Source organism: Anolis sagrei, chromosome 5, assembly GCF_037176765.1.
Source record: "Anolis sagrei isolate rAnoSag1 chromosome 5, rAnoSag1.mat, whole genome shotgun sequence".
Lineage (NCBI taxonomy): Eukaryota > Metazoa > Chordata > Lepidosauria > Squamata > Dactyloidae > Anolis > Anolis sagrei.
The window spans coordinates 149,360,941-149,383,252 of record NC_090025.1 but is presented as its reverse complement, the minus strand read 5'-3'; the positions used below and the strand labels follow the sequence as shown (position 1 = coordinate 149,383,252).

The 22,312-nt window shown below is 38.8% G+C and overlaps 1 protein-coding gene across 7 annotated transcripts in view; it reads left to right on the top strand.

Moving 5' to 3' along the window:
- Window positions 1–650: 650 nt before the first annotated feature.
- The window catches only part of PPFIA2 (PTPRF interacting protein alpha 2), a 285,512-nt gene continuing 263,850 nt past the window's right edge, over window positions 651–22,312 (top strand). For 6 of the 7 annotated variants that reach the window (XM_060777389.2, XM_060777385.2, XM_060777383.2 and 3 more), the window contains exons 1-2: window positions 651–1,050; window positions 11,255–11,505. In XM_060777389.2, coding sequence (XP_060633372.1) covers window positions 11,257–11,505 — 249 coding nt within the window. In that variant the 5' untranslated portion in view covers window positions 651–1,050; window positions 11,255–11,256. Of the gene's footprint in view, window positions 1,051–1,510; window positions 1,531–11,254; window positions 11,506–22,312 lie in introns of those variants that run through there. The other variant, XM_067469118.1, reaches the window with a different exon arrangement.

Sequence of the window (22,312 nt, the reverse complement as noted above, 5' to 3'; positions counted from 1 at the left end):
GTAGTGGAACTCTTTGCCCCAGAGTGGAGGCTCCTTCTTTGGAGGCTTTTAAACAGAGGCTAGATTGCCATCTGTTGGGGGTGCTTTGTGTTTTTCCTGCATCTTGGTTGGACTGGATGGCCCACGAGGTCTTTCCCAGGAATGTGATTCTATAATTCTATATATATTGCAATTGAAGATAGAAGTTGGAACTCTCGATTGTTATTATAAGCGTTCATTCTGCGATGAAAATGTCTCTCCTTAGCCTCCCTAGAATTACCATTCCTACTATTACCTGTATATCTTTTGGGAGGCATACTCTCTCTCTTTCTCTGTGTGTGCATATACTCTGTGTATGTGTGAATGTGATTCTATTGAAGATAGAAGTTGGAACTCTCAATTGTTATTATAAGCGTTCATTCTGCGATGAAAATATCTCTCCTTAGTCTCTCTAGAATTGCCATTCCTACTATTATTTTGAGAGGTACACACTCTCTCTTTCTCTGTGTGTGCATATACTCTGTGTGTGTGTGTGTTTCTCAACAGTGTGTGGGTATGATTTTCAAAAGGGCTGCTGGAGCTTTAAGAGCCGCCTCTCTCTTTCCCCCTCTCCTCCACCTCACAATGGTCTCAACCGAGCTCTGCTTCTCAAAGCAAAAAAAAAAAAAAAAAAAAATGTAATATGCCATTTTCCTCATGGACGTTCCCCGCTTTCGGCTGGCGAGGAACTGAGAGGAGAAAATGCTGAGGTGCCGGCCAGGACGAGCCGCTCCTCCTCCTCCTCGCCTTGCTCCCTCCGGGCGAGAGGGGCTTTTTCGAGGGGCTCCTCATGGTGCTGAGGCTTCTTTTTGGGGCGGGAGAGGCGGCTTCTCCTCTGGCAGCCGGGCTGGAGAGGCGAGCTGAGCAGCAGCGCCCAGTTGTGTGTGAGAGAGCCATCGAGAGAGTGCGCGAGTGTGCGTGGCGTGTGTGAGTGAGGGAGGGAGCCAAGGCGCCCATCCACCGGGAAGCAGGAAGCGGGAGGCTGCGGCTGGGCACCGATTCCCTTGAAGACGCGAGAAGACCAAGCTTTAGGTATATTATATATCTATCTATACGCCGTGCCACCCCATCCCCAGTTCCCCATAACGGGGAAGCCGGGTTCTCTGGTCTCAAGGCGAGAGGACGGAGCCAACTTCTGGAGGGCAACGAATGGGCTTGGGTGCCGCCAGGTGTTGCCGGGCTGCAACGTTGTGGGACCTGAAGGGATCCCCTTTGGCTTTTCACAGCGGGGAAGAGAGAGGGAGGCGGGAGGGCAGGAGTTAACTAGGAGGGGAAAGATGCGGGCAGACAATGGCACGGATTTTCCTGCTGGAATTGCTCTCGGCGGGTGAAGTGAGGTGTAGCTGACAGCAGCTGGAAAAGAGGGGTGGGATGGAGAAGGGGAGGGGGCGGCACGGCCAGAACAGCAGGCGGCCTGGCTCCCTCTTTGGAAATGCGGCTTTGAAGGGCGGGAGGAGAGAGAGCCATGCTCTTGGGTTGAGCACAGAAAAGAAGGCGAGTCAGTCCTCCTAAGTGAGTCCTGGTGCCAAGGCGCGGTGGCCCCAAGAGGGCACACTCTCTGGCCTTGGGAGGCGTCTCCTCTGCCTTCCGCACACGCGGGTGGGGACTGGAGGGCGAGGTTTTCGGGTGGATCAAGGCAGAGCACAGGGAAAGTCGCTGCTGTCATAGCAGAGGCAGTAGTACTCCTTTTGGAAAGCACATCCACATGGAAACCCTCCTCCTCTGAAACCCTCCTTCTCTTCAAGGTGAACTGCGTCTGAATGGCTGCCTGATCAAAGCAGCTCTTTGTTGAGCTGCTGTCAAGGGTTGGTCTTGGAAGGTTCTTCCCATCTTCTGGGTCTGCAAAAAGAAATACAAGAATAATTTTAGAGAGCAAGAGCAGCTGGGAGGAAAGGGGACTGACTTGTAGAGCTGAATTAACGGTGTTAGGATGAATTCAGGACTTTTTAAAAAACCTGGAGCATTTGGGAGGAGAAGGCAGAGAGAAGATAGTGGGTGGGGTCAAAGGGAAAAATGACTTTGGTATGCTGCTCAGCAAAGTTTTGGGTTGGGTTCCTCTTCTGATTTAGAGCACAGGTGGAGAAAGTATGGGACTCCAGTTGCAGGTCCCATAACTCTCAGCCACTGGCAATATGAGATTGGGTTAATGGGAGTTGGAGTGTAACAAGATCTGAAGGGTTATATGCTCCCTCCCACCCTGATCGGATAAAAGATCAAGCTGAAATAAGATAGACTTTGGGTTGCTGTGGGTTTTCCTGGCTGTATGGCCATGTTCCAGAAGCATTATCTCCTGATGTTTCACCCACATATATGGCAGGCATCCTCAGAGGTTGTGAGGTCTGTTGGAAACTAGGCAAGTGAGGTTTAGATATCTGTGGAATGTCCAGATATCTGTGGAATCTCCCACCTTGGACATTGCACAGATATATAAACCTTACTTGCCTAGGTTCCAACAGACCTCACAACCTTTGAGGATGCTGCTGCCATAGATGTGAGTGAAACGTCAGGAAATAATGCTTCTGGAACATGGCCATACATCCTGGGAAACTCACAGCAACCCAGTGATTCCAGCAATGAAAGCCTTCAGCAACAACATATACCATGTCTTCAGCCCATCTGAAAGAACAAAAATTCCAGTCTATAACTATGTGTTGTCTGAATGTATACAATTATGTACTTTTACCTTTATTCCAATAACTATGAGCTATGAAAGTTGCTTTAATTCCAGATGAGTAAGGCATTTGGAATTGTATACTGGGTCACAGAACATAATGATGAGAGTACTACTTAAATTGTAGTTACCAGTGGCATGAGTTACACACTGCACTAAAAGTGTCTGTGAATGTTTTAGCAAAAAGTGCAATTTGTTCATTAAAATCACTTTTACACCAAAATGTAATCCCAAACTGCACTTTCATATAACTAACAGTGGGAGACTGTATTCTGACAAAGGGGTCATAGCTCATTGGTACAACACATATGTGGTCTACAGCACTGCTTCTTAAACTGTGGGTCTTGATCCCAAAAAGGGGCTTCTGAGTTCAGTGTTGGAGTAATGAAAAAATTGGCAACAGTAAAGGGTTTCAGAACACCACCTGGACATTGACACAAATCTGTTAGCAACAATGTGCAGAGTTTACAATGGATTCTGCAGAAAATTCTTCAGTTGTACTCCACAAGTCTGTTTAGCAAGTCTTGCTATTCTGGTTTATTTTTAATACATGTTTATTTTTATATCTATTTTATATACATATATACCTGAAGGTCACATAAAATTTTAACAGACAGAAAGGGGTAAAGAGTGTAAAACGCCCAGGTTTACAGAATGTTTCAGATGCAATTACAGCCAAAGAATTAAATGCTTCTGGTGTGAGAACAAGTACTTTTGAAAAGAAATGTTACTGTTATTCCCGCTATTTATTTATTTATCGTGTCAGAAGCAAATTGAGGATACAAGTATAATGTATTTAAAAACACAGAATTAAACTTGGCATTGTTCAAAATGTCCTTTGACCAGAAGCTGGCCACATAGAGTGCCTCCGGTGTTGCTGTGAGAAGGTCCTCCATTGTGCATGTGGCAGGGCTCAGAGTGCATTGTATTAAGTGGTCTGTGGTTTGCTCTTCTCCTCACTTGCATGTCGTGGACTCCACTTTGGAACTCCATTTCTTAAGGCTAGCTCTGCATCTCATGGTGCAAGAGCAGAGTCTGTTCAGTACCTTCCAAATGCCCAGTCTTCTGTGTGCCAAGGAGGGAGTTTCTCATCCATTATCAGTCACTGATTGAGGTTCCAGGTTTTCGTCTGCCACTTTTGGATTCTTGCTTGCTGAGGCGTTCCTGCAAGTACCTCTGTAGATCTTAGGAAACGATTAATTGATTTAAGGCATTGGCTTGCTGGCAGATATCTGAACAGGGGATGGGCCAGAGATGCCAATTTCTTAGTTCTTTTTATTACAGGCTGCTATTTACCGGCAGATGTCAGGTGGTGCAATACCAGCTAAACAGTATAATTTCTCCAGTGGTATTGGGCATAGACACCCTGTGATAATATGGCATGTCTCATTAAGAGCCACATCCACTGTATTAATGTGGTGAGATGTATTCCACACTAGGAATGCATACTCAGCAGCACAGTAGCCAGGTGTATGGGCAGATGTTTTCATTTTGTCTGATTGTGATCCCCAGGTTGTGCCAGTCAGCTTTCATATGATATTATTTCTAGCACCCACTTTTAGCTTGATTTCAAGCAGTGCTTCTTATAGGTCAGAGCATGGTCCAGAGTAACTCCCAGGTATTTTGGTGTGCTGCAATGCTCCAGTGGGATTCCTTCCCAGGTAATCTTTGATGTGTTTGTCTGTTCTTAAGATGAAAAGCACACAGCTGCATTTTAGATTGATCAGGAATCAGCTGGTTTCCCCTGTAATAGGCAGTAAGAGCACCTAAAGCTTTGAAGAGCTTCTGTTCAACCATTTCAAAGCTCCTGCTTGAGCAGAGATGGTACGATCATCAGCATACATGAAACTCTCTGTTCCTTTTGGTAGTTGCTGGTCATTTGTGTAAATGTTAAACATTGATGAAGCAAGCACACTCCCCCGAGGCAGGCCATTCTTCTGTTTTCATCATCTGCTTCTCTGGCCCTGGAACTCAACAAAAAAGTTCCTGATTTGTAGCAGATTTCCTATGAAGTGGGTGAGGTGGTAGTCCTTTGTGATAGTATACATTTTTCTCAGGAGAAGGCAATGATTTACAATATCATAAACTGCTGACAGGCATATGAAGACAGCTCCTATAATCTGCTGCCTTTCAAAACCATCCCGCCATTTGTTACATATCCATTCTGTGTTTTGCGAAATGAAAAAGTGCCTTTGGTTGAACAATTAGGACCACTAATGTAGAAAAGTTGAAATGTTTCCTGTTAAAATAGGGCCTGTTTTGAGTTTCAGCTTGACAATCATGTCTGCTTCTAATACACTTTAATCCATTTCCCTCTCTACCTTTAGTTTTTCAATTCTAATTTTCAATGGTTTACTGGCCATTAAGTATGCTCAGTCTCCAGTGGTGTCTCTTTTTGTGTGTATAATTCTCCCTTTCATCCCAGCCCTATATTTTATCAAACTTGCTGATAGTTCCCTCTTTCCCATAGAGGAGCTATTTTCACTACACAAGGATCAACAATCAGCAGTCTTCAAATTTGCTGTTATTGTATAGGCGATCATAACCATTGATTTTGTCCAACATAAAGTTCACAAATGTCAAGACATTAATGTTTGGTGACTGCTATTTATAATAGTGTCAATACCTCCAGAAATGACATAGCTGACTCATGTAGAACAGGAGAAACCATGGAGTGGGAGACCTTTAAATTTGAATTCTTACCTTTTAAATGTTGCACTGTAAAAGGAATCCAGCCAAATTGAACCGTATCATCTAAATTTTAAGCTTGATTCAGGATCACTGAACTTGCAATCCAAAGCATAAGTTCTGTGGCCTCCAAACGCTAAATATTTGCTTGAGACATTACCTCCATAAGATTGGCAATCAATCAAAATTAATTGGAGTGGAATAGATGCTCATATGACAGTCTTGAATTCCTATGATTAGTTCATTTGTGACCTACTGCAAATGCTCAACCTGTATGTCATATCACAATGAGTTTCCTAGTGACTTATTTTGTAATTTAATTTTCCAGCACCAAAAGGAAAAAAGAAAGCCACAGATTTTTTTTTTTAAAAAAAACAACAACATTAAAATCCATGCAGCATCATTAAAATAGTTTTTGTACCATTTAAATTCTGAATTTTGTGTTTTATTATTTCAGTCTCTATCATTAAGTAGAGATGTCTTCTGGTCATTGATACAAACATATTTCACCAGTTACCTTATAAGTATTTATCAATCCAAAGTTCACTAGTTAAGCAGTTTATTTTTGAAAACCTCTGTAGCAGAGGAAGAACAATTAGTGTGTGTATTATTAGACAGACACACTTTCATCTTTCTTATATGTCTAAAAATGATTCCTTCATTGTAAAACATTTTCTTGTGAGAAAATCATAATAAGCATGCATCTTTCTCCCCCACAATGATTTAAGCTGTAATGAAATAAGCTACTATATTTAGATTTTTAATCATTCAGGAATGACTACATCCAATTGCAGGGGGTACTTTAAAACTACAGTCCAGATATAGCAGAACTCACATTCATTTTATAGATGTGCAAGTGTAAATATTTTGTTTTGAAAATATTTTTGGGAGTTTCACATAAGTTGTTCCTCATTTGAAAGTGATATTTCAGAGAAATTCTGCTCCAGGGTTAATTTAAGAAACTCTGGCAATATGTTATGGGGCCATGAAACTCAAACTGACAGAAACAGGTTGGTTAGGGTGAGAGCACTTCAGGATTTCAATAAGTAAAAAAAAAAAACATTTGTGGAGAAGACAAAGACAAATTACCCTCTTAATGGACTGATCTAAAATATCTCACTGCTCGGGTGTAGTAGCAAATAACATCACAAATCAAGGTACTAAGTATTGTCTTTCATGGCCAGAATCACTGGGTTGTTGTAGGTTTTTGGGGCTGTATGGCCATGTTCTAGAACCATTCTCTCCTGATGTTTCACCTGCGTCTGTGGCAGGAATACTCAGAGGTTTGTGAGGTCTGTGAGGTATCCTCAGAGATTGTGAGGACCTCACCACTTCTAAGAATGCCTGACACAGATGCAGGTGAAGTGTCAGGAGAGAATGCTTCTAGAACATGACTATAAAGCCTGAAAAGTCTACAACAACCCAAATTAAGGTACACTTGATCAATTTAGCCAGGTAAATTAATTTGCTGAATGAGGTAACAAAAATCCCTAATTCACAAATTAAATACTTGTTGTCTTTCCATAACACCCATCATCTCTCTCTCTCCAACCTCAATGTAGCTGCTTCACTGCACCTGATGGTAAGGCTGGCTCTGCAGACAAGGAGACAATGAAAGTGAACAAAAAGGTTCTGGTGTATCCTTGTTAAACACATTTAAACATATGCCTTGACTGCAATTATATCATTTTACTCCATCAATTGACATACTGTTTAATGTTTTCTTTCTTTTTCTGGGGAAGAAAGTGGAGAAATGTAATAGAAAACTGTGTGGATCAGAGTCCATGTGGTTTTCCTAATAATTGTAGTTATGATATCAAAACTATTTTAGAGGAATATGTGGCTGGAGGAAGTAGGATGAATTCAACAGATAAGTGGATCTCAGTTATAAGAACTGTGAGCCTTTCCCAGATTTCATTGGATTCCAGTTATCATCTGCCTTGGCTAGAATGTTCAACATTAATTAATCTGTAATCTATAGTTTAGTAATATCTGGAGGGCCAAATAATTCCCATTCCTAACCTTTATTTTATTCAGTGTCATTGCTGTTCATTAATTTGCTTTCCCTTTCTGATGCAAGTCTGCATGACTGTCTAGAAGGAGAAAGAAAGGTGAGAGAGGAGTTGGCCTTTTCCTTTGTTCTTTTCACTTCTGATACTGTTGAGGAGGCCTGGTGAACAGGGACAAAGGCACCTGGAGAATAGCAGTCTAGAGCCAACTGAGACAGACTGAACAGAAAAGACTGCAGTTTTTTTTTCAGCTGATGTCATACTTTAACTCCCAGAATCCCTAAACACTGTCGATTCCGGCTGGGGCTTCTGAGTCACAAACATACATACCCAGATTGAGAGCCACTGATCTACAGATGGAGAAGCAGGGGCCATTCCGACCCTCACACTTTCATTGACTGCTGCTCTCAGTGCAAGTAGAAATGATACCACATTACTTCCTATTCCAGGAACTGTTATACTTACACCAGTGTTCATGTTTTGGGAGGATTGTTGGGGGAAGTAGGAGCGTATGTTTGTGCTAGTTGCATATTCTTTTCTTTCTTGGTCACTTTTAATCATTTAGAGTCTGGGCATAAATTTTATAGTGATATTATTTTTATAGAGATATGTAGCAATTTTTGTATGAAATGTATGGGTTTTTTTTGTGAAATGTATGTTTTCCAATGATCCCAGCTAGAATTTGGGACCCTACCGGGATGTCGAAGCAGGTGATGCTAACCTTTGAACTCAAAAGCTTAATCAACAATCTAAGATAAAGTTGGAGAATGTGTGGTCCTCTTGTTTTTTGGATTGTTACTCTCATCACCCCTCATCAGCAGAAGTGGTGATGGGAATTGCAGTTTGACAATATCTGGAGAACAGGAAATACAGCAGTGGGCCTGATTTAAATGCAGCAATGGCCTTTTCAAGGGTTACAAACACAGGTACCATGGTCAACCACATATGTGCATAGGCTATGTGCAAAACTATAACTGTACATAATATATATTAATAGATGTACCCCATGTTGAATCTAAATCTTAGTCCAGAGATGGAGAGCATTTGGTTCATGAACATCAGGGGAACTTTTCTTCGATGCTGGGTCCTTTGGAAGATCTCACCTCTCATATACAACACTTAGGACCATTGGTAGAATAGCATGTTTCAGAAGAAAACAATTATTTGATTCTTATAGGATTTCAACCATAGAAAACATTTTCAAAGTCATGTAGATGAAAAAGTGATAAAAGATTTTCAGTCATAGTTTCCTATCCTCCTTTATTTAGGTATGTGTACATTCATATCTACCCATATGTGTGTTGTGGGGAGGTATAGCACAAAACACATTTCACTGGAATGTTTTAACTCTGATGACTTAAACTTTGAGTATGTAAAAGTAAGTAACTACTGCTTTTCATTGATTAATGTCCTGGCATACCTTGAGAAGTCCAATCCTATGTTACTGCGGAATAGCTACCACTGTATCTCAGGTCATATTACAATCTATGACCCACTGGCTGTGGAACACACAGATTAATATAGTGGAGTTTGGAAACTTACTTTCAAAATGTAATTAGTTGTAATCCCTCATAATTGGTAGTGGCCATTACTGTTGATTTTAAAAGAAACTCTACCCCTTCTCCCTTTCCCACATTAAGGGCCCTTCCACACAGCCATATAACCCAGAATATCATGGCAGAATAACCCACAGTATCTGCTTTGAACTGGGTTATCTGAGTCCAAACTGCCATATATTCTAGTTCAAAGCAGATAATTTGGAATTTTATTCAGCTGTGTGGATGGACCTCTGTTTTAGAGATTTCACACTAGCATACAAGCTTCTGTATGAAATGGCAGTCTTTAAGGCAGTGGTTCTCAACCTTGCTAATGCCGTGACCCCTTAATACAGTTAAAATTATTTTTGTTGCTATTTCATAACTGTAATTTTGCTACTGTTATGAATTTTAATGTAAATTTCTGATATGCAGGATTTACTTTCATTCACTGGACCAACTTTCACACAAGTACCTGATACGCTCAAATTTGAATACTGGGGGGTTGGGGGAGGATAAATTTTGTCATTTGGGAGTTGTAGTTGCTGGGGTTTATAGTTAACCTGCAATAAAATAGCATTCTGAACTCCACCAATGATGGAACTGAACCAAACTTGGTATACAAAACTCCCCTGACAAACAGAAAATACTGGAAGGATTTGGTGGGCATTGGCCTTGAGCTTTGGAGTTGTAGTTCATCTACATCCAGAGCGCACTGTGTATTCAAACAATGAAAGATCTGGACCAAACTTGGCACCAATGCTCAATATGCCCAAATGTGAACACTGGTGGAATTTGGGGAAAATAGATCTTGGCATTTGGTAATTGTAGTTGCTGAGATTTACAGTTCACCTACAATCAAATAACATTCTGAACCCCACTGACGATAGAATTGGACCAAACATCCTACACATAACCGTCATGTCTTGAAGCCTCCCTCCAGCCTCACACACTCTCTCTCGTCCACACATGCACATCATGCTGCCATGCACCGAACACGCCTGCTCTTCCCTCCCCACTTAGAGTCTCAGAAACAGCCTTCCCCTTGGCTGAGAGGCCAGCTGAGAGGCTGGCCAATCACAGTGGAGGAGAGCTTTTGGTGGGAGGATGTGCCATCTGTTTCCAAAAAGGAAGAGAAGGACAGGTGGAGAGATCTTCTGCCTCCACTGACAAAGGGGTTCCTAAAAACATCAGAAATATTACACAGGGAATATTCAGATGTAGGTTTGTGAGTTCCTTCCTCTGAAATATAGATAGACTATATCACCTTGTATTCATTGGCAGTTTCCCATACTAGTGCTAACCAGGGATGACCATTGTTAAATTCCAAGATCTAAAGGGACCTGGTGGGTTTTATAGGGTATGACTGAATGCCAAATGATATTGTAAGTAAGTATTGTTTTGTTTAACATTATTTTATCTTCTACTGAAAGAAAACATGTATAATTCCAATTTGAAATGATATTGCTATTTATGGATATCTGAGGTTGAAGTCTATCTGATAAATAGATGACAAATGAATCTTATTGGTAATCCCAACGAAATGAGACCCATTCCTACAATGGCTCTATAATTCAAACTGCCAATATGTTTTGGGTTGACGGCAAAAACCTCCCCTTTCATTGCATAGTGAACCCTATGCAGATCCGGCCTCTTCATTGAAACTGAAAAAGAAATAGCTCACAAATGGCATATTACATATTTAATATATTGCATTACTTCTTGTAATTGAGTTACTTCTGGGTTCATAGTTGAATTTGGGCTCTGCTATATACAAGTGTTAGAGAGAGCTATCCTTGGCAATTTGTGGTAGCTATGGGCATCTATATAGACATGAGGAAGATGACATACAGGATACTGAGGGGGTGGATAAAGGTCAGATAAAAGATGCCAACTTTAAAAAGGAAATCTTTTGACATGATTTCAAAGGACACTGTCTCTGTCAATCTGCTGATGAGACTTTAAACATGTATCTCCTCTGAAACAAAAACACAGTAGGAGCCATGGAACGATGCATTACTTCTTCCTTTTTTGTGGCTGCCAATCAGAGTTTGGCTATATATATGCATAAATCTGCATAGTAACATGGGCCTGTTTTTAAAGTTCCTTTAACTAGGTGACACTGTTTTGGCCTTCTAGAGGTTATTAGATTGTAAGTTCTATGATTATTCACAATTCATTATACTGGTTTGTGCTGATGAGAGTTACAGTCCATGAATATCTAAAGCATCGCAGTCCCCTAACATTACTCTCAGTGATCTATTTATTGTAAACAGAATGTTTGTGTACTTAAAGACTTCTTACCTCCTGTCTTTGTTTTTCTTTCTTTGAAGAAATGATGTGCGAAGTGATGCCAACGATAAATGAGGACACCCCAATGAGTCAAAGGGGGTCCCAGAGCAGTGGGTCAGACTCGGATTCTCACTTTGAGCAGCTCATGGTGAATATGCTGGATGAAAGAGACCGTCTTCTCGACACGCTCCGAGAGACGCAGGAGAGTCTGTCCCTGGCACAACAACGACTTCAAGATGTCATTTATGACCGAGACTCTCTCCAGAGACAGCTTAATTCTGCACTGCCCCAGGTATGTTGGGTGTGAAAGCATTTTCTTTAATTTTAGCTCACATATCTTTTTTCTTATCATGACTCTCAGGTGATAATACATATATATGTCCCTAAAAGATCTAATCCTACATGTAGTGTAAACAGTTGTAGAACATGTTGTATACAGTCTGACCATCAGACCTAATAGTGCTTAATGCTATTTGGTCATTTCAGCAAAAATGAAAGAAAACCATTGAACATTCAGATTTCAGCCTAAACATCTTACAATCTTGATCCAGAGCTCTAGCTCTTGAATGTGCCGATGCAGCTACTATATGCTTAAGTAGCTCTTGCATATTTTTGAATGCATGGAGCTTCATAAGTAGGACAGGATTCTATATAAGATTACTATTACTATTGGATTTCAGCCAACCCCTATGCCAACCTTTTCCTAAAACAGGGGCTCCAATAATCATTTATTCCTCAATTATTTTTAAAAGATGTAAACTTTATAATTATAATTTTCATTACATTGTCAAGTCTCATTGTGGGATGATCAATATAAAATCAATATAATAAAATTTAAAGCAATTTTAAATTGGCAAATTGACTGGAGACTCCTCTATGCATACTTTAATGGAAATAATGTATTTATATACACTTTGGTACAGGGTCAGTGAATCCATGGCCATGGTAACACATCACCGTAACATACGGTTGGTGTTACAGATGATTAGTTTTGTAGCTGTTGCCTAGAAAGTGTCTAACAACCATACATTATTTTCCCCATTTCTAGTTTATTTGTGTATCTGGATTGGCTACTGAGGAAAGAAGCCAGTGACAAAAGTTCTTGTTTAAATAAGCCATAGTTTTGAAAATAACAATAAACCATGCCTTTAATCATGGTTGTTTCTGGCTAGCAAACTGTGAGTAGCTTGAGATCAAACAGCAACTTGATTTAGCCATACAGATTTGGTCAAAATACCAAGTCTTGAGATGTGAACATTTTAGCCCAGCTCCAAAGTCAGGAGGGGGAGGGGTGTAGTACCTTTTCATGAAGAAAAAGCAGAGGATAGAATGTGACTCATGTGTGAGGATGCTTATGGAATTATTTTTGTGTATTTGTGTGTGGTATCAAGAACTTCTGAAATCTGCTCGAGCCAATATGGAGCAATGCTAGAATATAGTGAGCACAGAGATACTAAAAACTTGTACTAAAAACTTCTAAGACATAATTTGGGAGACATGGAATGTCTGGGCTGCTGTGGTTTTTTTGGGCTGTATGGCCATGTTCCAGTAGCATTCTCTCCTGACATTTCACCTGCATCTGTGGCAAGCATCCTCAAAGGTTTGTCTTGTGGCAAACATCCTCAGAAGTTTGTACAGTTATATGAGTAAATGAACTTAGGCTTCTGGTCTGTAGTATGCAATGAAGTGACCAATATATAATGCCAAGGTGGGAATTATGTGTCCCACTGAGGTGTCCAGTTGAGATTCTGGTCCACCAGATTCCTCCTGAATCTCCAGCTTCCCTATCCCATAAATATCAATTTATACATTGACTAAATTCTACCCTCTTAAGGCCCCGATTATCTGGAAGACCATTTTACCTTTGCCCCCAACATCTGTTTTAACCCCAAAATAACCTTCAATCAAAACAGACTATATCTTATGATCAAGTCTAGTTTTGAAAAGAAAAAAAATCAGATATGGCTCATAAAGGTCTGGGAAATGCTAGATTGTGGTAGATGTTGCTTCCAATTACCAGTGACGGTCCATTACTATCTAAAAAATATTCACTCAGATATAATTAATACACATACCTATGAATGAAGGTACTATAAAATACAGTCTCAGGTAGGAGGAACAAAAAGTTTTTTTCTTAACAGGAGGAGGAAAAGATGAGCATTAGGATCCTTGAGACCACAAGAACAGCAGAATGTCGGTCCCAAAACATATGTGAGTGACTGATACTATTAATTAAAAAGAAAACAGAAAATATATCCTACTTTTTCCATGGGGGAAAAACTGTTTACAAATGCAGTGTTGAAAGTCTGTTTGAATTGTAACAATTACTGTAAGCAGACAAATTCTTAACGAGTTATGTGATACAGTTCATTATAAGAATGGGGATTGCGTCTTGAGCTGTGTTCTGCAGTTGAAAAGTGGACTGAACACATGCTATATACCTTAGCGTAGCAGATCAGCCTTTCCCTTCCTCTTCTAAGTGATTGTCTTTCATCCTCACCTTGCCAGAAAAAACAGACTCCAATATTCTTGCCGTGTGCATTTGAGATGTTTCCTGTGCTTTCTAGCTAGTGGTTAGGAAGGTCCTGCATAAAATAAAGCAGAGTAAAATGCAGTCTTGCTAAATGTGAGTCTATTAATAAAGATTGATAAAGAACACCTATTAATTTGATCCTGGGAATGCAGTTTGAAAAATGAAAGTTGATTTCCTTGTGTAGATAGATATTTTGAAAAAGAAATAGGTTCAGAGAACTATTGGAATATCTTGGGACTGAGATACTCTTAATGGTCAAATGAAAAATAAAAGTGGCATGGGACTGTAAAAAGAATAATTTGAAAACCTGTAGCTCTTGAGAGCAAGCACAGATTGACACAATAAGGATCGCTGTTCCAAATTCTATGTTATATTACCTTTAATGAACTTAGCCCCAATATGTTGTAAAGTTTCCTTTAAATTAGAAATATTTCTATAAAAGTTATAAAAAAACAGCAAAATATGGGAGGGGTGGAATTAGTGTAACCAAATGAAGAAGGGAATATAAATACAATAATATTATACATAAATTAAAAGACTTCTTAACATAAAACAACTAAGTAAATAGGCACATTTGATTCATTAGCCCATCAACTGTATCAAAACACTTGACAAACACATTTAACACATACACATACAACATAAGTCAATAAATAAAAATGCCAGTAAAGTAACACGTTTGGTATACAAGAGATAATTATATTATGAGACTGAATATATACAATAGTCCAAAGGCATCTGATTATTATCACAAAATAAATTTGAAATAATTATAAGATTAAAGTCCATAGTACAAATAAAAATTAACCATGTACATTTAATCAGTATGCTGAAATGTTGGACAAGTTTTTCTAAAAAGTTATACCATCTGGCCATCTGTCGGGGGTGCTTTAAATGTGATTTTCCTGCTTCTTGGCAGAGGATTGGACTGGATGGCTCACGGGATCTCTTCCAACTTTATGATTCTATGATTTAGTAAAGGGCTGTAATGGTTGATAAACTTTTAAACTCCAAAATCAAATATTTATTTTCAAAGCACATTCCCTTTAACAGTTGGAATGAGAAATTGTATTAACTCATATTATGAAGAACTGTAAATATAATGAATATTAAAAAGATAAACATGATTTACTGATGAACTGTAATTCTAATCACACATTTTACTGAATAGGTGTAATAATAATTATTGATATACAATTGCCTCCAGTACTATGAAGTCATTTGGATAAGATCGACATCAGTAACAAGATAATATTTTTCCATTTACTTTATGATAATCATCTGCTGCCATTGCAATTTCTCTATATATAAATGCTCTGTGCATAATGAGCACCTTAAAAACAAAAGAACCAATGAGCAAAATCACACAAAATTTAGCAACAAAATGTCTCAAAACACAAGGAGTGACCATCACTCAAAATTTTTGCTTTTGTCATTTGGGAGTTGTAGTTGCTGGGAATTATAGTTCACCTACAATCAAAAAGCATTCTGAACTCCATCAACGATGGAATTGGACCAAACTTGGCACACAGAACTCCCATGACCAATAGCAAATACTGGAAGGGTTTGGTGAACATTGACCTTGAGTTTGGGAGTTGTAGTTCACCTACATCCAGAGAGCACTGTGGATTCAAACAATGATGGATCTGGACCAAACTTGGCACAACCACTTAATACACCCAAATATGAACACAGATGGGGTTTGGGGGAAATAGACCTTGACATTTGTGATTTGGTCACTGGGATTCACAGTTCACATACAATCAAAGAGCATTCTGAACCCCATGAACGACAGAATCGGGGCAAACTTCCCACACAGAACCCCCATGACCAACAGAAAATACTTAAGGCCATCCAATCCCCCTCCTTTCATTAGGGCAACAAAACGTAATCAAAGTCCTCCTGACAAAGAGCCATCCAGCCATAAATATAGAGAGAGATATTTGATTCACACACACACACAGATATAGTATCATAGATTTGAAAGGGACCCTTAAAGAAGGACAATGATATGTTGCATGTTCCAGGGTGGGCAAACCAGACACTCTCCACATCAACACGGACAAAGAAACAGCAAGAAATACTGTTTACCCACAAGCATAAAGAAATTACATATATTAGAAACCAACACCTTCTCATTACTTTATTTTCCAGATCACCAGACTGGGCCACAGCAACGCGTGGCAGGGGACAGCTAGTATTATATATATTACATTCAGTTTCATGATGTGATTGTCTGTTATATACCACGTGTGATTTAATTGCGTTTTCTCTGAACGTTGTAATAATGATATATGGTTTTCTCATCCAAAAAATGCAAGCTTTGCCTAATAACATTTAAAAAGTAACAGAAGCTTAAACAAATTAAGTTTGATCAATCTGGTAGCACATGGTTATCTCAAATCACTCCATGTGCAGAGCTATGTTATTGGTGTTAACGTTTAATCATTTAGCTATGATCTTGAGAGACGAATGTTGGAGGAAACTGTTAAATTCTGTATCATCATAAAATATAATCAACAACAGGTCTCCTTCAGTAACATTTTTAAGAAAACATGGATTATAAATAACATTAATATAATATGTATAATAGTTCCCAGAAAAGATAAGAACATTAGAAGATAAGAACATTAGAAAAGCAGTGCTAAGTTAGGCTCAAGATTGGCCATAGGAAATCTACAAGGAACTGGAGGAATAAAACACTTGTGGATACCAGGGACCTGCTGTAATATGATTTCTGTCCTTGGCAGTTTTGCTTTTCTCTTCTCACTATTTTGAATTTGAAAACTGGATTCTATTAGAATTTTGGAGAGCAAATGATTTAAGTCATCGGAAGACATGGTTTGTAGTGGCATAAATGCTGTTTAATCTTAAAAGTGCTACAAGACCCCTTCAACATCTCCTTCCCCTATTTTTGTATGTTATCCTGAAATATAAAATATTGATACTTTACACCTAGTCAATACTGAAAGAGGTTAACATCACTGTTTCTTTTTAAAGACTCACTGGGAAAGATGCACATATTCTTGCATTTAATCCTATCAAGACAAAATAGCTACATTGCATAACAGTGATTACTTTTGTGTAATGCTTTCCTCATTCACCACAAAAATTTGCATTTTAGACATGTAAGCAGTACATAACTAAAATCCATATTAAGAGTCAGCTTTTTTTAAAAAAAAACACTTAAGACTCTTTTTGTAGCAGTGAGATTGTGATAGTGGTAGAATGGTAACATTTCTTGGAAACTTTGGAATACTTTTCTAATTGTTATTATTTTATTGATACAAAAACACAGTATGACATAGCAAATGAGATATATGCTGGATTTCATATCACAAAATCACAAGTCAAACACTTCCCAAGTGTTAAGGACTGTGTAATGTATTTTTGAATGATGTGCACAGATCCAAATAAGGTGGCCTTTTGCAGTTGGCAGATAGTGTTTATTGTTTCCAAATGCTGGCTGAGATTTTTTGGCACGGCACCCAGTGTGCTGATGACCATTGGGACCACCTGTACTGGTTTATGCCAGAGCCTTTGCAGTCTGATTTTGAGGTCCCGATAACGGGTGAATTTTTCCTTCCCCCTCCCCCCATCAATTCTACTGTCACCTGATATGGTGACATCAATAATCCAAACTCTTTTCTTTTCCACAGTTGCGATGTCTGGTGTATTGTGTTCCTGAACTTTGTCAGTCTGGATTTGAAAGCCCCAAAGTATTTTTGCATGTTCATTTTCTACTACCTATGCAGGTGTATTATCCCACCAGATAATAATAATAATAATAATAATAATAATAATAATAATAATAATAATTCTTACCCACTTCTTGTGGCTCAAGGTGGGTTACAGAATGATTAAAACACATAAACATTGTAAACATACTGCAAATACACATATTAAAATATATTTGTATAAAATACCCCCAAATATCACTTGATTACCAGATATGTTTTTCAAAAGACCAAAATCCTGGTTGAAAGAGGTAAATCCCTGTAATGGTCCAACTTATTTTAAAATGTATTCCATTCTCTTGATCAGTTACCTATGAGATGGAACCAAATAGGAAAACAGTTGAAGAAGGAAATGGACAGAGTAAGGACAGATTACATTGTGGAACTGTGTGAATTAGCATCAGGAGGGAATTGTGAGAAGAATATAGCCCATATCTAGGCTTTAGGGAGTGATGTAGAAAGTGTGTGCTGTCTGTGAGTAATGGATGGAAAGGGCAGGTACTGATAGGGTTTCTACTGAAGTGAACCAGGTCAAGATGAAGTTAGAGTTAACAATAAGAACTGCCAGAATGAGTCCATGGGAGTACATCAGAATGGCTGAGAATATATGAAGCTCTTAGTTCAAAGCAGCTGCTGTGAATGAACCAGTAGGATTGAAGTAGTGAGCCAGAACTCAATGACATATGCAAACAATCTGCAAAAGGATCTTGTAGCACCTTTGAGACTAACTGAGATAACTAAGTTGGTATCATAAGCTTTCATAGACTAAGGTGATATCTACACTGACCCATTATCCCAAAGATGGTGGAGAATCAGCTCCATGATGCACGGAGCTGATTTGGGTTAATGCAAACTAAAGCAATTTAACACAGTCTTGAATTGTGTTAACAACACTGCAAACCTTGGGCCTGTGTAAGCAGTTGGACTAGTGCCGAGACTGAACTGGCCACATCTGTTTATACAGCCATCCCATATTCCCCAGGCTCAGACGGGGATATGGGCCACAGTGATTAGTGGGTGTCACATGCCTAGTGTACATTGCTTGTCACCTGGAGTGGCATCAGTTGGGGTACTAGGGTGATTGAAGAGAGGGGAGGAGATAGAAGGGGGTATTTTCTCCACTTCTTCCTCCCCTTACCTGCATTGCTTTGATATCCTAGCTGATGTCACTTCAGCTGGAGACAGTCAGGGGCTGGTTTAATATTGTACTGCAATATTTTAATCTGAAGTGAGGAGTGTTATAGTCAAGGTTCTTTTACTGCCATTTAGTATTTAATAAATACAATAGGGAGAATACTACCCCAATTGAGACAAATTTGGCACTTACATTTACTCTCAGGAGTCCCATATAATGTCAGATTTATCAAGCACTTGAACTTTAGAAGGGATGGAAATACAGATCCTGATCTATCCAGCTTCATCTTCAGTTGATTACAAAAGTCTGTTTTTAACCTTACTTATGTAATGTGTGAAATAGCAAATGTTCTGCCATTACAGATCTAGCAGAGGAGCTGCTGTGAATATAAATGACTAATTTAAAAATAATATATGGGTTTCTTTTATTTGAAATCACTTACTGAAGGATAGATATGATCTGTGGAAATACATTTAGTTGTGGTACATATTCATAAGTAGACTGATATAAGTAGATAACTAAGAAAGTTTTTTTACAAAAATGTTCAATTACAAAATTTCAATAGGTTTGCAACTTTGCTGTTACAGCAACATTATTTTTTTATAAAAAAGAAGGATAGTTGTTGATGAGGAATGATGCACATGCTTTAACTAGAAATGGGCAGAGACACTTTCTGTGTGATGTGGGTGATTTTTCTATCCATTTTGTCTTCTTTCAAAATGGAATGCCACAGAACACGATGGGAAGAAGATGCTAGCTCCTTCTTTCCCCCTCTTATATGATGAGGTCCTTAAAAATGCAAGATCAAAATTCTAATGAGTATCATATTCTAATGCTAACCTGGAGAATCACTACACTGTCTTTCATTCTGTGACTTTGAAGCCAGGCAATTTTGCTAGTAAATATCAATAGTATTTAAACATTTATAGTATGTTTTGGCCATTTAGGTTACAGTGGCCCAAATTGATTTCAGGTACATGTATGGCATATAATTCTTAACACATTTACTTAGAAAAGTGACTTCTATAGGACTTGTTTTCTAATAAACATTTGTGAGACTTCATTTCTCAGGGTTTTACAGGGATTCAGTTACAAGAAGGTTATTACTGATTGATTGCCTGGTTATACTATTTTTACATTTATTGTCCCCAAATTACAAACATCTGACTTACAAATTAGTCCTAGTTAAGAACAGGAGTGAGACAACAGGGAGTAAGAGAAATCAACCCTTCGGGAGGGAAATTCACTTCTTAGACAGTTATTATGTGAGAAAGGGGTCTCCACTGAAGCTTTATCACTAATCCTGTTTCCACAGCAAGCCAAATTATTCAAAATCCAATTATCACAGGGACAGAAAATGAGATGAAATATTTTGAACAGGGGCACAGACAGCAAAACAAACACCACAGGGGTGTTAACCCTTCCCTGTGCTATCTCATGCATGCATGTATGTGTATATATGTATGTGTGTATGTATGTATATGTATTTATATATGCGTGTGTATGTGTATGAAGTTACGTTTTAAAAATATACCTGTTCTGACTTACAAACAAATTCAACTTAGGAACAAACCTACAGAACCTATCTTGTTCGTAACTTGGGAACTGCCTGTATCTACAATAAAATGACTCTAGAAGATTAAATTGTACATTTTAAGAGACATTGTGACTGCGCTGAATGAAAGTTAAAACCAACAAGTTTATCCATTGTGCAAACTGATAGTCTGCTCTCGAATTCATTTGTGAATCTTGCACAATTTAGTTTTTCCCCCCAGTTCTTTGGAAGATACACACAACTATGTAAAACTCAGGGAATTTGAAAAGTACTATGATTTAATCACTATCAAGCTTTGCTTTCTCTTTTTGAACCGCCACTTGCACACTTTACTTGGAAATAGATTTTATTGGTTTTATATTAAAATGGCACCCAAACGTGAATTTTAGATCACTGCTGTGAATAAAAATGTAATTTAAAGACTTCCTCCATTATGCTCCCTCTGTTTCTGACTTTCCATTTCCCTTTATTGTAATAGGCTTTTAAGTGGTACAATATAGACTTCTATAGTCTTTTTTATGATTATAACCCCAAGGTTATGTTGCTGGCCCTTGGTATCTTCAGAGCTTCATAGAAACAGAGGTATAATTAAAACATTATCATCTTTTTGGAATATTGCCGAAGTTATTTATCTGGGTCAATGCTCTGTATGATAGTGTCTACCTCATATCTAGCTTTGGAGGGGGAATTCCTTCCTCCCAAGCTCCACAGAATCATTTTCAAGTGACTTGGAGCTCAGGGAAGAGTCCTACCTTGGTAGGGAAGCTGTTTCTCTATTTTTAAGAGCTAAATGCACTGCCACCCCACCTCCCCACACTGCCTGAGCCAAGGGAGTATGGGATGGCTGTGGGGATGCCTCCTGGGATCATGCATGGCAAACCCAGGAAAGAATACATCAAGCACCCATACCTCCAAAGATTCTTGGAAAGTTTGTAAGGTTTATTCCAGATTAAAATTGACTAACCTGGAGTGTCATTTGAATGCCACAGGCTAATCTGTTTCCTATGCCACACTATGTGGCAGTGTAAATGGGGCCTCTCTGTGGCAGCTTAGGTTCTTCAAGTGCTTTGAATCAAACCTTAACTAGGGCTAATAGACACTGAAGCTGGAGGGCATCAAGTTATGGAAAGCAATACTCTGTGATTTTCTAGCAACTAATTCTGCCATGGCTGTTGCTGGGAACCTGCACTTTGTGATATTTCCTAGCAAGAAAGGCCTATCTGTCTCATGTTATTGTAAATTCAGGCTTAAGTGGAAGAAGGGGATGGGGATGGAAGAATAACATAAAAATGGAAGGAAATGTAATAACCTTGCCCTGTTGAACCGGTACACGCAATTTGATCAATATTAAGTGTTAATTGGGTTGCACTAAGAACATTCATGATGGTCTTACATTTTTGTGATTACTATCGAGCACTAAGGGTTTGCTGATTCAGGGAAGTGAAATGCAATCTGGGAAGAAAATAATTAGGTTCTTTAATAAGAGAAAAGTTGTATTTTCATTGGTCTATCCTGCTTTACTCTTTGATGTTTTTTCTTCACACTTGCTGTGTTCTTTCGGTCACTGTGCATGTAAACTATAAATATCTTATAATATCAATTGAATACTGGAACAAATTAACAATAAATCTGGGCTCATCTGCAACATGCAACACCCACCATTCTTTAAAAAGTCAATGTATTTATTTTAATGCAGGACCTGAATACCCCAAAGGAACCAAATCCCATCTGATCTTGGAAGCGAAGCAGAACATGATATGGTGTAATTTTATTTCAATGTATGGAAGTTATATCACAGAGTCAGAAGTGTAGACCAGTGGTAGAGGACTGGCTTAGTCCTAGAGGCTTGATTGGCCTAGACTTGAAAAGTGATTAATCAAAATGTTACTTTAGGGTTAAAAATAACATTATCAAACTCCCTATGTCACTATTATGAAATCCTGGTTTCTAATTGCTTGGTGGAACGGAAAGAGAGACAGCTGTGATTTAAGTTGCTTGTTTATAGGGACAGTTTATGGAACTACTTTTTGAACGCATTCCTTTAGGAAATAAAAAAATCATTGTACCTACGTGATCAACCCATTGTTCTCTGTGTGGAAGGTACAGGGCTGTGCATAGAAATTGTCAAAGGAGAAGAAC